The 17,085-nt window shown below is 39.5% G+C and overlaps 1 protein-coding gene across 3 annotated transcripts; it reads right to left on the reverse strand.

Moving 5' to 3' along the window:
• Positions 1–874: 874 nt before the first annotated feature.
• Positions 875–16,867, reverse strand: cdc42 (cell division cycle 42). 3 transcript variants are annotated; one of them, XM_008410228.3, is made up of 6 exons: positions 16,747–16,867; positions 9,590–9,730; positions 9,239–9,311; positions 8,926–9,035; positions 7,466–7,663; positions 875–2,392 (listed from the first exon to the last, which is right to left on the reverse strand). In XM_008410228.3, the coding sequence occupies exons 2-6, from the start codon at positions 9,692–9,694 to the stop codon at positions 2,303–2,305; spliced, it is 576 nt and encodes a 191-aa protein (XP_008408450.1). In that variant the 5' UTR covers positions 9,695–9,730; positions 16,747–16,867; the 3' UTR covers positions 875–2,302. The 3 variants fall into 3 exon arrangements, with proteins under 3 accessions (XP_008408450.1, XP_008408449.1, XP_008408451.1); XM_008410227.3 differs by having other exon boundaries at positions 16,709–16,834; XM_008410229.3 differs by lacking the exon at positions 875–2,392 and adding an exon at positions 3,180–6,233 and having other exon boundaries at positions 16,709–16,835.
• Positions 16,868–17,085: the final 218 nt, after the last annotated feature.

Genomic DNA, 17,085 nt, shown 5'->3' on the forward strand with positions numbered 1-17,085 from the left:
TCCCCCATTCACCGCCTTTCGAGGACATCTATATGAAATGAAAGGGGGTGATCTTTATCTCTCAGCCTTAGCATTACATCCAAAAACTGGTGGCGACTGTTTCTGTTCAAACCACCCATGAGGGCAACGACTGGAACTGCTGGACAAATGGTCTGTCGTTTTCTTTGTCGGAACGCCTCACCGGGGAAAAATCCTGATAATCACATTGTATAATTTTTAAATAATTCATTTGCATTTTAATGCATAATGACATTTGTATTTGATTCAGTAGAAAACATGTAAATGTTTTTGTCACATTTACATGTTTCAATTTTCAAATGACAAAAAAATAGTAATTGAAAAATGCAGTTCCAATTTGATTTTGAGGTGGTTAACTTGGTAAAGTTGGAGCTTCAAAAGTCTGCATTATGGTCTAATCTGTCATAGTGTTAGTGGTTAGTACCGATTCTATGAAGCACCAAGAGACTGACTTCTCATACTAAATGTGTGTTACACAAAATACACTAAACCTTTATGTTAAACTCTGTTCCTCTGTAGCAGAACAAACATTTTGGGCTTCAGTCGTCTTTCACTGTGGACAAAATGAAAACTAAGTGGGCACTGCCACCTTCTGGTTAACAACAGCATGACAGGCTGTAAGGAAGTGAATAAAGGTGGAAAATATTTCTTGCTTACATCAAATATAAATATTTTCATTATAATTTTGTCTTAAATAAGGTCCAGTCTCTGTAGAACAGATTTAACATGATCAAATCACTGTTCTAGAAATAACTTCTAGGACCCCAGAAGCAAACAATTCCTGACTCACGACATCTTTTTTACAACTAATTCTCTCATGGATCCTCAACACAAAAGAAAGACAAGGGACACATGGTAAAGGCAATTAAGGTATAAGTTTAATATTTCTGAAAAGAATGCATATACAAAGAACAAACTTTAGACAAAGCATTTGGTTCTGCACCAAAAACAACAACGGGTTATAATAATTATACTGACTTGGGCTGGAGATCAACCCAACTCTAATCCACCAGTAAAAAAAAAAAAAAAGTGAGTCATTTAGGATCTTTACCAAACAGTCACTCTGGCCAAACTAAGCTCAGACGTTTTCTTGGTAAAACTGGCAGGTGAGAGTTCAGATGAGTTCCGACCCCTAAATGTGAAAGGAGTGAAAGTAACCTTTTTATATTTTTAATATATAATAATAATAATAATCATAAAAAAAACAACACAAACAGAAATAACGAAGAAAAAAAGAGGTTTTGGTAAAAACACATGGAGCCTACATCAACGTTGTGTGCCAGCTTACATTATAATTACATCTGTTAAACCTATCATTTAGAACAGAGACCAAGGCTCAGCTACACACCACCACCACACAGTTTGGATGGGCTATAACACACACCTCATATATGAAGACTACAAGGAAGGCACCAAACTCTGACTCGGCACAGAAATCTGGTGATCAGCTGTCTAAAACGCAACGCTCCGTTCATCAGGACGTCTGCTGCAGCGCTTCAAAGTGTGTGGCGGTGATGTTCTAACGGCGTCCTGCCTTACCCTCCCTTGGTCCCTGACAACGCATGAACAACACACCACTTGTTCTGCTAACACTGTTTAAAAGTTCTCTGCTTCTACAAAAAAAAAAAAGAAAAAAAAAAAAGGCCGATTCCTGTAGAGCCGTTGGTGCTGGACGCCTTTGGCTCTTTGAGGAAAACGAGCCTCGTTCCAAAGGGACCGACAACTCAGCCCTGTGTGACTCCGGCCGATTCAGCGGCCACAGTTAAACATCCTCTAGTGGTTAGGAGTGTGTCCATTTGGAACGGGAGTTAAATATCCGGTGTTACTGAAGAGCAACAGGGTTTGGGGAAGGTTGGCATATCAAATCAAAAGAAAAACAACACTACATGTCTAGTGGTAGTGCTGAGAAAGAACAGAGGTGGTCGGACGATGACCACACTCACTGGTGGAGGCGGGGCAGTACGCTGACTCACACCTGACAGAATGAGCTCTGAGTGTGTGTGTGTGTGTGTGTGTGTGTGTGTGTGTGTGTGTGTGTGTGTGTGTGTGAGAAAGAGACTGGTATCTGGCCAGAATAGCTTCATGTTGTGTGTGAAACTTGGAATTATTGCAGAGAATAGTTGGAAACCTGGTGGGCTGCTTTGGAGGACGACAATGCCAATCAGCCTCAGCAGAGCCAGGGAACACATGTGGGGGTTTACTGGAGGATGTTGTACAGGTACATGTGAGATGCATGTCTTTGTGTGCGCGCGTGTGTGTGTGCTTTGAGAAAAGTAGGGACTTCTCATAAGAGCACACATTTGCGTTTCTTCTTAGGCTCTGGGGGTTCCAGTGCGGCCAATATCGCCTCATCAAACACATTCTTTAGGCCTTTCTGTGGACACAAACACACACACACGGGGTAAAGGAGCAGCACACACAGATGAAACTAAACAGGAGCAGAAAATATTAAACAGCAAAGCGGTGTCAAACTTCCTTTATAGTGCACAAGTCTTCACATACCTGCTGCTTATTTTACCACAAACATGTTGAGATTTTCAGTGATAGACCAACACAAAGCAGAGTATCGATGTTGGCATAAGACGGAAATGTTGCATGGTCAGAGTTGTCAGACTGGCTGGGTTTCCACCCAATGTTGCCAACAACTATTTGCTGCTTTTGAACAAGTTTGGCTTGGGGTAAAGGAAAAACAAAAAACACCTTTGAGTAGGTTGTCAAAGTTTGGGCTGCTTTTCACAACATTTGGTGGGTTTTTAGAAAAGTTTCAGAGGGACATTCTTTCCAAATACTTGTTACTGTGTAGCAGGAATGCACAAAACCTAATAAAATGCAGTGTTATTGCACTTAGTTCATTTATTGTTGAATGTGACATTGTCAGTAATTAGTCTTTGGTTAATCAAGTGTCACTATTTAGTAGTATTGCAGTCAAGAAATGCCAGGACAACATCATGATTTAAAAAGTACTTAGCACCACCAAGAGTGTTCAAAGAGTCCAGTCTGTTACAGTCCTGATGGGATCTGGTTCTGGTCAGAATGTTACAAACACAAACAAAAATGCTGTGAATTGTCACAAGTCTGGCTGCAGTCGATGACGTAAGGGACACAAAATTTTATAATATACATAAATATATCTCAACTTGAATTTCGGGTGCATGGTTTGATTTGCTTTTTTTTTTTTAGCATTCAGTTTTTCCAGTTGGAAAGAACATGTGACCCCTGTCCTGGCCTCACTTCAATGGCTGCCTATATATTTTAGGATTCATTTTAAAATTCTTATGTTTGTTTTTAAATCACTGCATAATCTTGCCCCGGCTTACCTCTCTGAGCTTCTTCACCCCTACGTACCTTATCGGTCACTCAGGTCAGCAGATCAGCTGCTCTTGGAGGTACCGAGATCCAGGAGGAAGCTCAGAGGGGACAGGGCTTTTCTCTGTCATGGGCCATAAGTTATGGAACGACTTGCCTTTGCAGGTCAGAGAGGCCCCTTCACTGTCCACTTTTAAAGTTCGTCTTCAAACCCATCTATTTTACTTGGCTTTCAACACCAGCGGGATCTAGTTTTAAATTGTATGTTTTTGTTTTTAAACTGTAAGAGTTTATTTATTATTATTATTTTATTTTTATGTTGTGTTTTACTGTACAGCACTTAGTATCAGCTGTGGTTTTTATAAAGTGCTTTATAAATAAAGTTGGATTGGAAATGATTATGTCAGATGGACACATATTGCAGATTTGTGAATTAAATTGAATCAAAATCATCGTGGTATACTTGTGACGTCAGATAAACGGTTATGGCTTCTATGAAAAAATGGAACGCTGCTGCCATGTGGAAGCTGGTTGGCAGCATTCAGTTGGATGAAGCTAAATATTCCAGCATTCCAGGAAGAAAAGCTGACAAAAGCATCAACAGACTCCCTGTAAGACCACCAGAAACATTCAGCTGGAGCTAAAATTAAATACTTGAGGCCAAAGTTTATTCATACTTTAGAATAGACCCGTCAAAGTCCAGTCAGAAATCATATTTAGAATCTGAGGAAACACTGGAAAAAAGATGAGTTGGCATCATTTTCAGTTGAGACAAATAAAGAGCTGTAGCTGTAACCTGAACTCTGTCCCAGTTTGGAAACCTGTCTTCTTTACAGCTCACACCAATACTCAACTCTGATGGTCCATCACATAAAATTCTAATAAATGCATTGAAGTTTGTGGTTATAATGGTATAAAATGTAAAAACAATAAAATAAAAACATAAACAGGGGTTGCATATACTTTTGTAAGACACTAACTTAGCAAATGCAGGGAGTTTGGGGAAAAAAAACAGAAAAATAATACAGATAGTTGCAAATCATTTGATCAACTCAGAAGTGTATCGAGATGTGGGAGAGGCTGATCTGACTGCTGCTACGATCAGAGGCAGTGAGACAAGCAAGTGGAGGAAACAGAAAAACTCCTGAATCAGTGCAACGCAAAGGAAAAATGGCTGCAGATCCACTCTCCCCCCTGGACAACTGAAAATACGACATAAAAAAATAACAAAAAGTGTTTTGTGTAGAAACAGTAGTGTTGAGCTAAGTTCACATGGTGAACGTGTGTGTGTGTGTGTGTGTGTGTGTGTGTGTGTGTGTGTGTGTGTGTGTGTGTGTGTGTGTGTGTGATCTGACATCAGAAGCTCAGTCCTGTGAGGATTGATCGCCCAGACAGAGAGAGAAAGAAGCTCCAGAGAACAAGTTCATTTATGCTTTATACTTTTCAAACTGTACCCAACACTATCAGAACACTAAGTGTTGAGTGGTTTAAAGTCTAGTCCTGCAACCACAGACTTCATGAAACCTTTAGGTTGAAACAGCAACATTGTGTTTTTGTGAAGCTTGGGCATATTGACAGATTTTAGCTCACTGTGATTTCTCTTCCCAAACTACAAAAAGGTAGAAGGCAACATTCAAAACCTCTATTTTCCAGCCTTCCCCTTTAATCAATAGTATTAGGAGAAGATTTCCAAATCCAGCTTGTTTCATAATGGAGGTTCAAAGTTTAGAAACCTTCCTGTTATCCGCTTAAAGTCTGCGTTCTCTCTGGAAGCCTGAGTGAACCACAGATATTTAAACTTCCTTACATCTACACGCTTGCTTCTGTTTCATTATGAATACGTCACTGGCTATGTTTCCATCCAACTGTCAAGGAAATTTTGAGCCAACTTTTGAAATGCCACAAAGAAAAGGAAAATCTGAATTAGGTTTCTGTTTCTATTTATTTACTGGCTCGGAGCGAACAAATCAAAACGTGAAGTTAGTCACATGTTGACGTTACAAATAGGAAGTAGAAACTAGAATGGATCACACATCTCAGAAAAATGGAGAGGTTTTCAGGAACGTGTTGCTATCAGGTAAGAAGTTCTTGTTCTTTACTTGTCAGCTAGTGTTGGCGACGTAGAGAAAGAAACACATTTCTAATGAGTCTAAGTGGAAACAGCTCATCAGTCAGGTGAGGTAAACATTTGCCTCATCAGAACATTTTCTGTAAATGTCTTTTCATCTCCACTTTAGCGCATTAATACTCTACTCTAATACTAACTTCAGAATAGCCAAAAACCATCTTAACGGAACAGGAAAACATTTTTGCAGAATTGAAGTTATTTCAAATTTGTAACATTTCCATCAACATTTCCTAAACCAATACTTTCAAATGCATGAAAATAAAAAAAGAGTATTGGTGGAAATTTATTGATGGTGAAGAAAGCTAACTTAAGGTCTTCTTTTGCCAGCAACAACCTCCACACAAGAGTTTTGCCGTTGCTGTGACCTCGGAGTTCAGAACCATCCCATCGGCAGCTGACTTCTCAGAACACCTCCGTTAGAAACAGAAAGTGTTGCATCCTGTTCCATTCTGACCCAGCAAGACATCCTTCTGACCTTAATTAGAACCAGCTGACGCAAAAGCTCAAGCTGACAAACAAGGAAAGGGCCAACGTCAGCCCAACATGCCGATGAACAAACATTAGCAACGCTGCACTATCTGAGAATACATGATGAACAATAGAAGAGAGAGAAGGCGGGATGAGGAATGTAGAGAGGCGGTAACTAACGGCAACCAGAAGAGGAAAAGACGAGAGCAGTGGCCCAGAGAGATTAAAACACACAGCACTTCCGCTTTCTCTGAGTCTCAGGTGGCTCTAGGGCAGCTAGGATAGCTTCATCAAAAACATTCTTCAGTCCTCGCTACAACGACAGAAGAGGACAGAAAACAGTGGTTAGTAACCAGGGCAACGGGATGGATGAGAGGATTAGAGGAACATGGCAGAGTGAGGAGGGAAGTGGATGAAAACAGAGGGAGGAAAGCTGCTGGGTCAGATGGAGCAGAGATGGAGGATCGCATGCAGCTGGGTGAGGGCTGAGATTAGCAACAGGAAACAGGAAGTGACATTAGCAGCCATGTAAGCATTATGTCAAATAGAGGAGGAAGGAAGGAGCGGAGCACTGAGGTGGAGGCTACGCCTTGGTTTCATCAACACTATTGTTCTCTGGCCATGTGAGGTCATGTGTGTTCCCTTCCTTCTGGAGTCCTGCAGTCCGGCCGGGACGGGGACGGCTCTCTGGACCTGCTGACTGTCCAACGAGGACACGCCTTATGGTCTGACCACTCTGCGGTACAGATCTCTTCTAGAAAAAAAACTGTATTTCTGCCTCCCTGTTAGTGAGATGTGATGACAGGAGAAACTAAACAGAAGACGATAAAAGCAAAGATGTATTCAGAGGGGTCTCTGCTTTTCTCACACCAAACAACCAAATTTAACTCTGGGTGTTTTAACGCCTGATAGTCCAATGGACTCTGTGGACCGGGGACAAAAGTTTAAATATTTGTTACATTTTCAGCTGATGTGGTTCTTTCACACCGCACTCTATTAAACCATCCAAAGACATTACTAGAACTACTGAAGGAAAATCTCTGAATATAACTTCCTTCTTCACAACGTGTAAGCAAAAATTGAGTGGCATCAGATTCAAGCTGTTGTACAATTTCTCTTTTGTCTTTGGTAAAAGTCCTGAAGCCATTTCTCCCACTAGGACTGAGTACACATGTTGGCGTTGGCTGGATTTACCCAGAATGACCTGTGCCGTAGTCAGCTTCCAGCTTTTGGAGGGGTCACTGGCATGCTCGGCATTCACATATGCATTCAAACCAGAGTTCAGTGAATATTCTATCAGATGTATGATCTATTGATATTGATCACGTGTCTATCACAATATACATTATTGATTTATTGTCCAGCCCTACTTAGTGAGATCATCATTTGACCTTTGTAGCCTGGCATGCAGAATAAACCCATCCACTACAGCATGCAGCAGGTGGGGTGTGGGAGTGAACATGTTCCTCTTTCCTCCACTTTCTTTCTTCTTGCCTTTGATATTTCAGCTCAAGCAATCTAGCAGTGTGTGACGGTACCTGTTACCTGTGTGAGGGCTGAGCACTCCACATATTTAACTGCCTTGAGGTCTCTTGCCAGCTTCTCTGCCGTCTCTGGGGTGATGGGCTTCTGCTTGTTCTTGGCCAGCTTCTCTATAGTGGACGGGTCGTCCCTCAAGTCGATCTGCGTCCCGACTAGAAGGAAGGGCGTCTTTGGACAGTGGTGGGTAATCTCAGGAACCCACTGTGGAAACACAGTCAGTGTTAACAACAAGAGGCTAGGATCTATAGCTAGACAATGCTGACTTATTGACACAAAGTGTTCATATTGCATTCATTGCCAAAAGGTGTCCAAAACATTATCTACTGTTTCTGACAGACGGGTGGGAACAACTCCACCCATTCAACAATGGAAACCCTTTCCATACTGGCATCTGGTCCAAGTAAGAGTTACCACTGCGTCAGGGTGGGCAATTCAGACTTAAAAGTCTTATCACAATACTAAGTACAGTGACAATATGAATGACTTACTACTTCTTTTTTAGATAGCTTTGGGTATGGCTGTGACTGAATTTGTAATACTTTTCTTTAGGACACCAGTCACATAAAGAAGGGTGATTTATAACACTAAACTGCACACAGCTACTGCATCTTTTTTTTAAAAATTTTTTTATTTGTTGTCATTTATTGATACTTTCATTGGAAAAAACGAGAAAAACGGTAAAACTAACAATTTCAACAATAGAGACAGTTTTGGGGGATTTAAGTAATAATTAGAATTTACCGTGACAATAAATAATCAAAATTCTTAAACTAAGAAATTCAACACAATAAATGATAAACGACACGATAAATGACCACACCTGCCATTGCATGTTGATTTATTTTTCTTACTAGTGAAGAAGGTTTGATCGAAAATAGGAACACTCAAATTTCACCAATAATTCAATTTGACTTTTATATTACACTTCATTTCCACTGGGTCTGGCTCTGATCCATATGTTTGGGCCATTTGACTCTGATGGCATATGACAGTGACCAAACCCAATTAATCACAAGGAGCCTCTGGCAGATGCTAAATGTAAATTCTTGGTTGTCAAAGATGTTATGAAACCAAAGATGTTATGAAACATCCCCAAAATGCTTATGAATCGTCTCATATTAAATATCAACCCATAGTAGATACTTCTTTGTCAACACTACAAACGTGGGTGCACCGACTGCAGTGTCCTGGATGATCACTGATCTTTAAAAACCCTAATTTGCTGATTCTGACTCTAGTCTATATCACTTTTTTTGTCTGAAAAGTTGCTAAATATAGCAACAAAATTGATGAGAGTACAGCTGGGAATTTATTGCAAATATTATGCGTGTACAATTTTACGAAAGAACATGAAGCCATATATATATATACACACACACACACACACACACACACACACACACACACACACACACACACACACACACACACACACACACACACATATAAAAATAGTCAGTTACCTTTTCTTTGACATTTTCAAAGGAGGAAGGGGACACAACTGAAAAACAGACGAGGAAGACATCTGTCTGGGGATAACTCAAAGGACGTAACCTGTCGTAGTCTTCTTGACCTGCAAGAACCAAAAAAACATCTCATCAAACTAGATATTTACACAAGTTTGCTTGTGGATTTGTGGATGAGCTTTGAAAAAGCCCCTTTCCATTTTAAGCAGTTTTATTTACTTAGACTGCACTCAAATGTGATTCCCATGCTTTCAAATGTCATTTATTTCACATTAGAATTTGAAACACCGAGGTAAAACCAAAGCCATACCTGCTGTGTCAAACAATCCCAAGGTATAGGGTTCCCCACCGATCATTACAGTTACAGCATAGTTGTCAAACACCTGGAACACACAAAACAAATCCTTGTTAGGCTCAATAAGACATTCAACTTGATATGCTTTTGCTGACACTGTAAATAGAAGCTAAATATAAATATATACATGTATCTGTTTGCACTTTTATATCACAATGAATGTGGATCCCAGTTAGAGGTTTCTAAACCCACCTCAATAAAATACATTAATGTTTGGCACCAAAAAGATCCAGAAAATGACTTGGAAGAAGTGAGCAGTAACACAGTGATTCCAGTGTCGCCTTGTGTTTCTGTTGGCAAACATACCGTAGGTACATATTCGGAGGGAAACTTGTTTGTAGTGTAGGAGATGAGCAGGCAGGTTTTACCCACAGCACCGTCACCGACTACAACACACTTGATGGTCTGCATAGCTGTGGTTTACAGTCTATTCTACTCATTCAAGACCTGCAGAGAAAAACAGAAAGAACATCCGAAATCTTTAGATTACGCTGGGTAAAAAAAATTTTTTTTTTGGAACTCAGAAATGTAACAATTTCAAAAGATACACACTTGAACCTCTCATGTATCACTTTGCATCTCCATTTGAATTGAATATACATTTAAGATTAAAAATTACTTCAACATCAAGTAATTCAATATCTTTTAATCCACTTAGAATTCTATTTAAAATTAAAGTACAGTGATTAATAAATTCACATTTGGAAGAAATACAAGCAGTAAGGCTTCAAACTCAGACCTGGTACACATGTAGCTGGTTTCTGTGTCTCCCCAAGGAACTTGGCCTTAGACTAGAGGGTGTAGGGGTCGTTTTTAGGAGTGTACAGATTGATCAGTCAATTTCCCTAATTTTGGAGATTGATAAATTGGTCGATGCTTACAAGTTAAACTGATCTTACCTACCGATCTTTTATACCACCACAAGGCTCTGAGAGAGAACTACATTTCACAATGATCAGCCTAGTGTTGCCAACTTTGCAACTTTTTTGCTATATTTTGTGCAGAAACAAGCAGGTCAAACTTCGTCAGGCTTTGGTGATCAGAAAACTGCAATCAGTGCACCCCGACTTTCTTTTACAAACACTAATAATAACAGTTACTCCTCCTGCTGCTTGCATGAGAGCAAGCTGCATCCATTAAAACAAAACTTTTAACCCTCCAGCCAACGACTGCTGGCAAGAGTTTTTTTACTCTGTGCTTTTGGTGGGGTTGCACTAACCTTGTTTGCTCCTTTACAAGGTTTTTTGTACGGTTTCATAAAGTGATGGATTGACTGCTTCCCCACTGTCCAATCGTGACATTTGCTGTGCTCCTTCAGAGAGTTGTGCCAAAATCGCGAGAGCGTTAAAAACGCAGATATCCTTGCGACTGTCTTTCTTTGAAACGTCAAAACGCAAAAAAATGTGTTTGTTTCCCCACACGTCTTCTCCATAGCATAATACAGAACTGGATTGCTTCATAAGTGCAAAATATACAAAGAGTAAAAAGAGCAGCTTTTACTTCAGAACTATCATTCAATAAATATCAGATAATGGAAACTGTTTTACTCCAACTGTTGTAACAGCTAGCAACAAAAACTAGAGATTACTAGAGAAAACTAGAGTTTTTTCCTGCCGATACCGATACTGATCACCCATGAGGGCCAATCACCGATACCAATCAAATAATTTTTATTTTATTTTTTATCATAAACACTACCGGTTACATTATGTGGAAAAAGGAACCATGAATTCACCTTAATTTAGACAAAAACTTGGTTTTAATAACTTTTTCCAAAAAGAAAACTAAACAAAACAGGCATTCTGCAAATTGTACTGCTATCAATACTATCTTTAACAGACTGGTAACATATGAAGGCTTTGAAGAGGCTAAATAATGCAAAGAGCCAAAATAAAACCTCTCAACATTGCCAAAAAAATTCAAGTATAAAACTTAACATTCAAAGGCAAATACAGGTTCCATTACAATAAACAATCCAGAGTTACTGAATGAAAACTTCCTGATAGCATGGCGGCTAGCTGATTACTGCTAGTTCTGAGTGGCTGTTTCTGACTGAGCGGAGTAATTATGCAGAACAGGGAGGAGATCAATTATTTTTTTAGAGATTATCTGTCTCATGTTAGGACAACGAAAGTTTTAATATCTATGTAAAATTTATTTTTTTAAGTTAGATGCTGCAGCTTTAAGCAGAGGCTCGGTGTGAGAGTCACTACCAGGTGGAGCAGAAGCGGCGCTCCGTCTGTGAAATATTACTACCTGTAGCGCGTAGCAGCTGTTCAACAGCGAGAGCAGAACCAGCGTTTTACATCGCAGCTCGAAGACTTAAATAATTTTGCAGGTTATTTGTTTAGCTTTCTGACCGTCATGCTAATAATCCGGGTGAGTGTTTGCAGCTGTGCGCTGCTTTACCTGCTATCTGATCCTCCATATGTCTTTTTTACTGCAGTGAGCCTCGATGTAGCCAAACTCCCGTCAAGTATGACATTGTTTTTATGTCCTATTAGCTTCGTTGTGTTGATGCATTTTGACGTGCTTCAATTTTCCGCAGCAACACGCAAACTTCCCCATTCACTCAGTGCGTTATAGTTCCACATCGCTTAAGATTTGTTGCTGCGCGTTTGCGCAGAGTGAAGGAAAGAGGAGACCAGCTGCACAGGCAGGCTGCGAAATGAGATGCAGGTGATCGGTATCGGCAACAAGAGCCAATGATGGACGATCACCGATCATGCACTTTTTCACAAAAATCGGCCCGATTATGATCAGTGACCGATCGATTGGCACACCTCTAACAAAAACAGAAAGAAGAAGAAAAAAAAAAAAGAAATTCCTGCTCATATTTTGAGTCACTTCAGAGACACTGAAACCTAACTGCAGGTCTGGCATCTGCTCCAATGTCTTAATGCAGCAACTGTGAAACAGCAAGATGGAAGCCAACTAAGCCTTATATAATCACTTGGTTTAAGGATCATTCAGTAGCGAGCCACAGAATCTCTGTTTCTGCTCCACAAATTACAGCATGTCAGCATTAAGCCGCAGCAGAGCTGAGCTCCGCTGCAGCACTACGTGGGGGCAGGGAACCACTGAGGGACAGCCCACTTCCAAAACGCCCTCCTTACAAAGAGACTCAGCTGCTAACAACTAGCTCTAGATGCTAAAAACATGAAAACTGTCTCCTGACTGGGTAAAGCTGTTGTGAAAGCATGTCTGATGGGGCTAGAACTGGACTGAAGGTTCTCTAGACAAATATTGTTTACAATAAAAACATTGAGAAATGCAATAAACTTTATTGAAATTTAATTAGACATTTCTGACCAATTCTTTGGTTTTGATCAAACTAATAAATGAACTTTAGAGAAACAATAATAAAAATAACGGGCTGTTTTGGAAACAGTATATGAGCAAATAATGTGATAGGAATGCTTTGATCAGGTTTTTTGCTGCCGATGCTGATACCAGTCACTGCCAATCACCTGGATTGGCTGTTAATTTTTCACTTTTAGGTATAAATGCTCTTATGTATCTGGCAAAATGGGAAAATTATCTGGTAATAAATTCACCAGATTAAGACAAAAAAAACATGCAAAATACTTGCAGGCACAATACAATAGCTATTCAGTCAAAAGGACAACTGAAAAACCTGCAATCAGTAAAACTATTTAACAGTAAGGCTCTCTGTACCATAAATTATACATAAATGAAATAAATCTCACAACATTGCCCATGTCAAAATAATCTCGAGTAAAAAACGGAAACATAAACTCAAAGTCAAATGCAGGTTGCATCAAAATAAACAATCCTAAGTTACTAAATCAAAACTTTCTGAAAGCATGGCTAATTGTTTGGTGCTGGTTCTGATTGGTTGTTTCTGACTGAGTGGAGTAATTCTGCAGAACACAGGAGGCGGCAGAGGAGACCGATTTTATTTTTTTCTCCAGAGCTCATCCGTCTCATGTTAGGACAGCAAAAGTTTTAATACATATGTATTTTAAATTACATGCTGCAGGTTTAAGCAGACTTTCAATGTGAGAGTTCACTGTCTGGTGGAGGGGGAACATGAAACTGAACATGCCAGTATCGCGTGGCAGCTGTCCAAGGGTGAGAGCAGAACCCAGAATCTTTTACTGCTAGCCCTATTATTTTAATAGTTTTTCAGGTTAATAACACACTGGGCCTCTGCAGACTGCGAAGTATGAGATGCAGGTGATTGGTTTTTGTGATCAGCAATAAGGTTGCTTATAGGTGGGCTAATTGTCAGCACTGTTGTCATGCATCAGATCCCTGCTGGGGCTGAGTAGCGTTTTCCCTGTACATGGGTTCCCTCCAGACTCCAAAGACGTTTCTGTTGGCTTAATTGGTCAAAATACTGTTGGTTTCTATTACATTTAATTGGCGAAAAAAAGATTTTCATTTTCTAACTAGAAAAAAAAAAAGACATATTCACATCTAATTTTAATCAGGCGAACCTGCAACAGACAGTACTTTTTATGCTTGCTGTGCCGATGAAGTATTTTTACTGGAGGACAGGTTATCCTCTATTACCAACCAAAATCAACTAATTTAAATTGAAGTAGACATTAACCGATTTTCTGAAAGTAAAATTTAAATTTAGAATGTCTATGCGTGCAACATAAATTAGAGCAAAACTAAATGTAGAAAATGCTTTAATTCAAAGATGATTTAATCATTTTTGTGCAAATAAAAACAATTAAGAAATTTCCAATGACCAGGAACTATAAGTCACCTTAACACCAAAGGTGTGCCAATCGATCGGCCACCAATCATAATCATCCTATTTCTGTGAAAAAGTGTCTGATCGGTGATCGCTGTATCTGTCTCTTGTTGCCGATCACACAAACAGATCAAATGTATCTCACTTCGCAGTCTGCCTGTGCAGCTCATCTCCTTTCTTTCACACTGCACAAGCACGAGGCAACAAATGCTAAGCAATTTAGTGAGAAACTTTAACGCTCAGTGTCAATGGGGAAGTTTGCATGTTGCGTTGGAAAATGACCTCGTTGGTGAAGCACGTCAAAATGCATCAACACAAGGAGTCTAATATGACATTTAAAAAACAAGCACTTGACGGAGTTTGGCCACATCGAGGCTCACTGGAGGAAAAAAAGAAGTCATCCGGATCAGAGTGTTGATCAGACAACAGGTAAAGCACCAACATTCACCCAGAAGAGCATGATGGTCAGAAAGCAAAACAAATAACCCGAAAATTATTTAAAATTATACAAGCCAGCGGTGTAAGACGCTGGTTCTGCTCTCGCTCTTGGACCGCAGCTACGCGCTACTGGTAGTAGATAATAATAATAGTTCACAGACATGAACTCTCTCACCAAACATCTGCTTAAAGCTGCAGCATGCAACTTAAAACAACAAAAAACAGGTTTTACATAATAAAACTTTCACTATGTCCTAACATGAGATAATTTATAAACAAACAAAAAAAATAAAAAAATCGATCTCCTCCGTCTCTTCCAGACAATCTGCAGAACTACTCGGCTCAGTCAGAAACAACCAATCAGAACCAGCATTAATCAGCTAGCTGTGCTCTCAGAAACTTTTGATTTAGTAACTCAGGATTGTTTATTTTGATAGGCAGATTTATCTGACTCATGTATAATTTATGGTACAGAGAGAATTGGTGTTAAATATTATTTTACTGATTGCAGGTTTTTCAGTTGTCCTTTTGACTGAATAGCTGCTATATTGTGCCTGGAAGTATTTTTCATATTTATGTCTAAATTAGGTGAATTTATTACCAGATTATTTGTTAATTTTGCCAGATCACACAGTAGCATTTATACCTAACGCGAAAAATTAACAGCCAATCCAGATGATTGGCAATGATCAGTGATCAGCCCTCATAGGTGATCGGAATCTGCAACAAAAAGCTGATCGGAGCATCCCTACTTACAACATTTTGCCTTTACTGAGTGGCAGAGACTCAATTCGCTGGTTTTAGTGTCAAGGTGGTATTTCAAATTAAGTCAGAAAAAATACAGGACCATAAAGGCTTTTTAAAAGAAAACTCCTTTCTATGGAGACTTTCTAGTCATTTATTCAGACATTTTAAAACACAATAGAGAATTTACTAGTGTTACCCATACATTTAAATTTTTGAGTCTACCCCTAAAAAAGTTGTACTTCATAAGAAGGGTGAAATAGGATTTGACCCAAACAGTAGCAACTAAACTATCATCACAACTCAGTGCTCAGCAAAAATTGGTTCTCAATCATCTGATTTCTAAGAATCTAAACCCACAGTTCTAAAGAATAAATGTGCATTTGGCACCAACTAAACCACCAGCAGCTCTAGGAAAGAAAACTATCAAGTACTCTCCATTTTCAAACAGAGCCGTTATCTAACGTGTCCTCCATGAGGCGGAGTATTAAGGAAAAATCTCAAAACCCGCCGCACTCTAAATATGTCAAACTGTTCTAAAGCAGGCAAAGCCAATGGCAGTGGCCGACAGAGGGTGGCTGCAGTTGTAAACGCTTTTAGACTTAATCCAAGCAATGGTGTTAGTAGGCCAGTAGGCATTTTTAGGACAGGCCTGTTAAACAGCGGGAAGGTTCATTTTGACATAGCAGTATTTCCCCAGTAGATAAGACTTAGAAAGAAAACCTACCATAATATAAAACATGTCTGAGATTATAATAGAAATACAAAAAGCATCGTGTCGTAATTTGCACTTAAAAAGCAACGTTCTCAATTTTGTTCAATCAAAAAGCAGACTGATGAACTAAAAATACGCCGTTTACGTCGACTGATATCGTAGCATTCAAAATTGCGCTTCATTTCTTATTCTAAATGGACCAGCATCAACTTCGAGAGGTTATATACGCCAACATCAGAATTTTAACATCTGGCCTGAAGTTCCAACGATAAAGGGACCGATAGCTGGCTGCTGCTGGCCTCAGCTGTTGCACTTCGGCCACATCCCGGCCTCTTTGGCCTATTTCCTGTCGGTTCATCTCGCGATGTATTTTCATATGAACAAGGAATCGTTGGTAACTTTCGGGTATCTAAATGTTACCCGTTTTGAATGTTGGACCGTATATTGTTATACATACAACGAAGGTGTGTTTTACCTCCGTAAGCATCTAACCCCTAGCTAACTAGAGAAGTATTGCTTTATTTTAAGCCAAGACACCAATACGTTTATAGCCTAAATGACAATACGTTATGCAGTAAATAGCTTTGAAGAACGAAAAGGGTGAATTTACTTTCCGGTCTAATAATGTAGTCTGCCTACTTGCTTTGCTAGCTGAATGCCGTCCTCCCGTTAGCTTGTGGGTTAACGGGAGTGCAGCTAACTCTAGCGGATGCTGTTTCTGAATTGCAATAATTATAACTAGCACCACATGCTACATAATGCTGATACACTAAAAAGATAAAAAATATTAAGAACATACCTTAAACACTATATGTGGGTATTTATAATTTTCCGTACCGTATTTTCTATTTGGGTCTCAACACCGGGCGTTGGCAGCTCCACACTAAGGGCTTCCCAGTCAGCAGAGCAGGGACACGTCGAGTACGTACTGACGTTTTACGTCATTCCGTTCATTCATTTGAATAACAGACAGCAAGGACCTTTTCCCCAACAAATAGGTCTGGGATGTGCCCAAAGCAGTGAGTGAATGTAAAATTAATGAAAAAATATACAGACACACAGATAAATATTTATTATTTTAGTATATTATATTACCATTTGGTTATTAAACGATTAACCATATGCCGAATTGCTTTAATTTTTATTACCATGACACATCTGCATTCAACTAAAAAT

This window comes from Poecilia reticulata, chromosome 5 (genome assembly GCF_904066995.2).
Source record: "Poecilia reticulata chromosome 5, P_reticulata-male-v2, whole genome shotgun sequence".
Classification (NCBI taxonomy): domain Eukaryota; kingdom Metazoa; phylum Chordata; class Actinopteri; order Cyprinodontiformes; family Poeciliidae; genus Poecilia; species Poecilia reticulata.